The 5,694-nt window shown below is 38.7% G+C and overlaps 1 protein-coding gene across 2 annotated transcripts; it reads left to right on the top strand.

Annotated features, from left to right (window-relative positions):
* The first annotated feature begins 1,509 nt into the window (after positions 1-1,509).
* LOC136982239 (adult-specific rigid cuticular protein 15.7-like) lies at positions 1,510-2,645 on the top strand. Of its 2 annotated transcripts, none has more exons than XM_067278698.1 (3): positions 1,510-1,829; positions 1,925-2,020; positions 2,107-2,645. In XM_067278698.1, exons 1-3 carry the CDS (start codon positions 1,818-1,820, stop codon positions 2,527-2,529), a joined length of 531 nt encoding a protein of 176 aa, XP_067134799.1. In that variant the 5' UTR covers positions 1,510-1,817; the 3' UTR covers positions 2,530-2,645. The 2 variants fall into 2 exon arrangements, with proteins under 2 accessions (XP_067134799.1, XP_067134801.1); XM_067278700.1 differs by having other exon boundaries at positions 1,510-1,833; positions 1,929-2,020.
* Positions 2,646-5,694: the final 3,049 nt, after the last annotated feature.

The raw sequence follows: 5,694 nt of genomic DNA, 5'->3' as shown, positions 1-5,694 counted from the left end.
AAAAATCCCTCGTGCGAAGAGAGTTTACTTTAAAGCCACACGCAGGAGCTGTACTATTTGGCTCTAAAAATGTTGGTATTGGGAGGATTCTATAATTGCTTAGAAGTATATTTCATTCATTATTAATAGATTATTTTATAATTGTACTTAGGCTAAATAATAGACTAAGGTATAAATTCATTTAGATCTAGCACGTAACTCATTTGATTTTCATATTTAACTGATCAATTATGTGTTTTTATGTGCTTATTCTTTGTCTTTTTGAACCAAAAACATTTTCAATTATAAACACGAGGAAGATTAGTGATAAATGCTCAAACACATAGGAAATCATCTATGATATATTATTCCATTGGAAATTTTAATGCTCATCATCGGGAATGGAATAGTGGGATAAGGCAATGCAACACTTAGGTGATCTGCTAAGGGGGATGATTCCCGGGAAGACTGGCCCCTATTTAGGTGTTAGACGAGTGAAGAAAATCCGGAAAATTTCACGTGACCAGGCGCGAATCCGCGATCGAGTACCTTTCAGTGGTTTTATTCACTCGGCCAGCTCATCATCTACAGGAGTTCAGGGATCGGAGGGACCATACCCAGTGGCGTAGCGTGGGTGTCAGCCGCCCGGGGCAGAAGAAAATTTCGTCGCCTCCTTAAAATTCCCCCCCCTTAAATAAAATATGGGGAATCCCTACAAGTCAGTACAGACGGTGTTGTCAGTCGCTACAATGAGTAAGACGTCGTTATTATACATTCATTTAAAGAAAGGGGATTCCCCAGTTTCGTCACAGAATAAGTAATGAAAAATTCCGTGCTCGTTTCAATCGGTCCGAATCGTAGGTGCGACAAAAATATGAAATGAAATGGTTCAAATTTTTACAAGATATTATTATTATTTATCGTGAAAAAATGCCGCCCCCTGAAAGTGCCGCCCGGGGCGTGCCGCCCCTGCCGCCCCACTACGCTACGCCACTGACCATACCCACTTTTTCCTCTGCTAAAAATCAGAGCCTTAAAATGTATATCAGAAATACAATCCTAAACATGTTATATACTACGTACAATTAAATCTGTGTAAACGATATCAATTATTCTTTCCGTTAGGCAGGTTCCGTTCTGGACAGGTTATGCCGTATGTATTTACGTTTTCTATGTGGGAAAAATATAGGGGGCTGTTTCGGAGCTTAATAAATAGATAAATTTAATTTAGTACCACTTTATCACGCTGGCCTCTCACTAGAAGTTTCTTCCTTATCCCTTGTTTAAATGAATAATCTTTAGTATCTAACAGTACACAAACCGTTAATTCCCACATTAAACTTTAATTTTGTTACTTTTCTGGATAATTAAGTATGATTTGCTGTTCTATTGAAATCTTAAATTAAAATATAATTTTATTCCTGTTAAAATTTAATTAAATTAATGTAATTTGATACTGATTAGATGTACTAAAACTCACGTTAACAATGTATCATTCCTATAATCGTTACACTATTATTACTCTATTTCGAGTTGCGAACCCAAATACCTTTATCCTCATTCCAATCAAGTTTTACAAGAAAATATTTTATAAATACATTAAATAAATATAAATTTAGAACCCAGCATCGCTTCGAATAGCTACAATCAAGTATAAACGACCTAGAAAATGGGAGAATAGACCTATCTATCACATACCAATAACCAGTTTTCCTTCTGGAGCAGGATCAACATCCAAGGTCTTTGGATATATTTCGGGTTTTTTTCATTCGAAAAATTGCTATAAAAGAAGAAATTTTGCAGGAGTAAAGTACAATTCACCAATAAATCAAAGCAAAATGTTCACCAAGGCAAGTATCCTCATAGAATGGTGTCTTTGGATACGTGGATTAACCATCTCGTGAAGTACCTTTAGTAGTTAATCTTTGGCAATTCTTTGTTGCAGGTAGCTGTACTCTTCGCTATTGTCGCCGCCGTGTCTGCAGGAATCGTTCCCGGAGCAGCTGTAGGAGGCCACAGTGTTAGTTCTCGCAAACAAGACGTAAGTAGAGGATCCAAACGAAACGAATCCTCCGAAATTCCTTCGGAGTTATAGCAATTTAGCTCATGCGCATTGCTTCATTCTAGGATTTCGGAAACTACGCCTTTAACTACCAGATTGTCAATGGAGTGGGTGCCACCAACGGACGCAGCGAAGTCGGTGACGGCTGGGGCAACAAGAGAGGATCTTACGTCATCGGTGACATTGACGGACGTGCCAGAAGAGTGGAATACGTAGCCGATGCTGCCGGATTCAGAGCCGTAGTCAAAACTAACGAACCAGGAACCGCCTTGAGCGCCCCAGCAGCCGCTGCCGTCGCATCCCCCTACACTGGACCCATTTCTGGAAGTCCAGCTGTCGTCGCTCACGCAGCGGTCGCCCCCGTGGCGGCGGTGGCAGCCCCCGTAGCCGCCGTAGGATACAAGGGCGTTGTTGGAGCCCCCTTTGGTGCATACGGTGCATACGGTGCTTACGGTGCCCCAGTAGCCGCTTTGGGTTACAAAGGCTAAATCTGTAAATTACATAATTTATTTTCTTTTATAAATTACGTGGATCGCTGAAATCTAAGGCTGTTTCAATGTTACTACGAGAGATAATCGAAATAAAATTTAATATATTTATCACACGTTTGTCGAGTTTATTGGTATTGAATGTTGAGACTATCATGGAAGCGTCAATATTCATTTTCATTGTATTTAAAGAATCGTAGTGACATTTCGTTCATTGCTTCGAGCATTACATCAATTAGCCTACAAGAAAAAAAGTCGAAAACACGAAATTCCAGGCTATTTTGATCATTAGAAATCAATTAGTCTATTTTTTTCAGGGTGATAATGGTTTTTGAATGGCTTCTTTATATACATATCAAACTTTTTATACTCTCTATAGACACATATAAAATAAAGCGGCTGTCTGTATGTTCCCTACAAACTTCTAAACGCTATGACCGATCTGCACCAAATTTTTCGGAGTTACTCTCTAAGATTTTTCTGGTTGCTGGGGAACAACTCTCGAAGTCAAGAGCCTCGCCATTTCAGATCCTGCTTTCCTTTTGCCTTCTTTCTTTACATAGTGAGATGTTAGTCTCTCGGCAAACCTCCAACTTCAGTGTCTAGTCTCGAGTTATGTAACAACACGAACATGTTGAGAATATCACGTAGACCATTCATTGAGACCATTCACTGAATGAGTTTGTGACACTCCCAACACATTCGTGTTACTCACGTAACTGAAGACTAAGCACCCTGGAAAACCAGTGATCCCTGTTTAGTCTGACTCTATTCTCTGACCTGTTCAGCATGTCGGTAGCAAAGCAGCCGTTGACATAGCTGACAGGGTCTAGAGGGCACGCGAACCTCTGCTCACCACATCAAGATGGGGATCTTACTGTTAGAGCAGAGAATCTGAGGAAGTGTCTGAAGTAAAAGAGGTATGTCTGGACAGGAAGGTGTGAAGTTGCTGAATGGATGATTTGTAAAATTGTAGTCTCCTTTCACCTGCTGCTCACTGTTTTTGGATTATGAGCATGAGTATATGCATATACAGTATGTAGGTACTCTCTAAGACCCTGAGGAAAATATAGGCTACCACGAAACCTGGGAATCTCGCATTTCATCCCCTTGATAGTAAGATTTTTTTTTAGTTTAATACTGTACAAGTAAACATTGTGTGATAATGAAGGCACACACGGTCATATTTCTAGTGATGATTATGGGGAGGAGATTCGAAGAAGGTGACATTTTTGTTGATGGAAGTACTTCCGGATCAGAACCGGTTCCGGACTCGGAACTACTAGAACAGTTTTACACCGAGACCACGAAAAAGAAAATTTTCCAGGGGGGGGGAGACAAAGCTTGGAGGCAATTACATCAATAAATTTTTATTTAATTATTCAATTTTGGGGGTTTTCTCTCGTAAGTAGATTATAGAATACAAAACGTCCCATGGTCGAGGGCGGAAGGTTACGTATCTCAATCACTTTTACGTTATAATCACCACTTTTTACTCGATTTCAAGTGGACGTTTGACCGGGGATGGGGAGTCGACGGAAAAATACACAACTCCTGATTCTCGAGTGGTTATTTTTAAAAATCGACTCCCATAAAAAGATTCGATTAGGCGACTCCCGACTCTCCATCCCCGCGGTTTGACCTCTTCTGCAGAATCCCGTCGTCGAGACAATGCTGGAACTAATACTTTTATGAATACGGCTTTTCTTGGCCGGAATATAAGAAGAATAAACGTTAAAATGAAAAGAATATTACAAGTTTGGTTATTTTAGCCTACCCGTTCTTATGTTTATCACGAAAGGTTGAGGAAATTAAATCAAGGACAAAGTATGGAAATTATTTTTAAATTCTTTGATTTCTGGGTATTTTTATAATACATTTGCTGCATATTTATACTTTAAATAATATAATAGAAGAACATCTATATTATGCTAACTACGATGCTGTAAACTCAATTGATGAATCGAACACAAAATTCCTGTATCTTATTCTTCTTCTATCGATATAAGGCCTCGTAAGGCCTTTTTTTCAAGTCCACAACAGCTGAGTGGTGAAAGACAAGGGGCAGACTCATAAAAATATTCTTCAAATTCCTGAACCGGACTCGAACCCGGTCTCGGAGTAACGAATTGATAATGCCTTTACAGGCCAATATTCTACAACTAATCCACGGTCGTCAGGCCACACGGCCTGACGACCGTCGTTTAGTTATAGAATATTGGCAACAGTTTGTAAGCAATGTCTGAGAAAATCCAGATTACAACGCGCAAACATGAGTGATCGAGAAACATTAATACAAATGTTTAAGGCTAAAAATAAAGTTTAAAATTTAAAAAATGCTTCTTAAAAAATTCAGAATTTGATCAACCAGAAAGAAAATTTGATTGCTCGATTAGTGCGTGGCATTTATTTATTTTTCGTAATTCTTTCCTCTTACGGCCACTAAGAGGGGCCTTTTTTTGCAGGCTTATTATCACTTGGGCCAGGCCAACAGTGGGGCGGGCGTGTAGTGAGGGACTGGGCCCGACGTACGCGGACGAACCAACCCCCGAAAAATTCTTAGGTTTTTCGAAGCTCGTAGTATTAGTATATAAGGTGCTCATTATACCTATCAAGATGTCCGTATTATACTGAGCAGGGCCGTCCCTAATGAGCCTGACTCGCAATGGGATCCCATTCTCCCAACATAGATCCCAATCTAAACTGCGCCATTTTTTTTTCGGGAAGAGACAGCCTCCAAACAACGGCCGTTATTTATATTTCCGTTAGTGTCCGTTGTTAAGAGGTTTTACCGAATGTAAATGATAATTGTAAATTATTTATTTTTTATCTTGTATTAAACTTTAGCATCGCGCTAATTAATTTTTTAAAAGTAATTTTAATTAAGAACATCTGATGAAGTAATATTATTTAAATCGGTTGGAATGTATCTGTAAAATTACATTAAAAAAATTATCAGTATAATTATTTAATAAACAGGAACGCGTGTGTAAAGTGATAATGAAGATCCAAGCCGAGGAAGGATTATTGAAGTGACCCCATTCTTCAAAAAGGTCAATATACTCTCTTGTTTTTATGTTTATCGTTAAAATGCTCGAAGGAAAACATTATTAAGTTAATTAAAATGATTTAAAACAAATTAATTAATTAATTTGTGAGTATATT

Source organism: Centruroides vittatus, unplaced genomic scaffold (genome assembly GCF_030686945.1).
Source record: "Centruroides vittatus isolate TY-2023 unplaced genomic scaffold, ASM3068694v2 contig_817, whole genome shotgun sequence".
Lineage (NCBI taxonomy): Eukaryota > Metazoa > Arthropoda > Arachnida > Scorpiones > Buthidae > Centruroides > Centruroides vittatus.
This window is presented reverse-complemented; position numbering and strand designations above follow the sequence as displayed.

Bases quoted from the DNA above. Each gene is read 5' to 3' on its own strand.
- LOC136982239 (XM_067278698.1), top strand. The intron at 2,021-2,106 runs GTAAGTAGAGGA...GCTTCATTCTAG, and splicing joins TTAGTTCTCGCAAACAAGAC to GATTTCGGAAACTACGCCTT.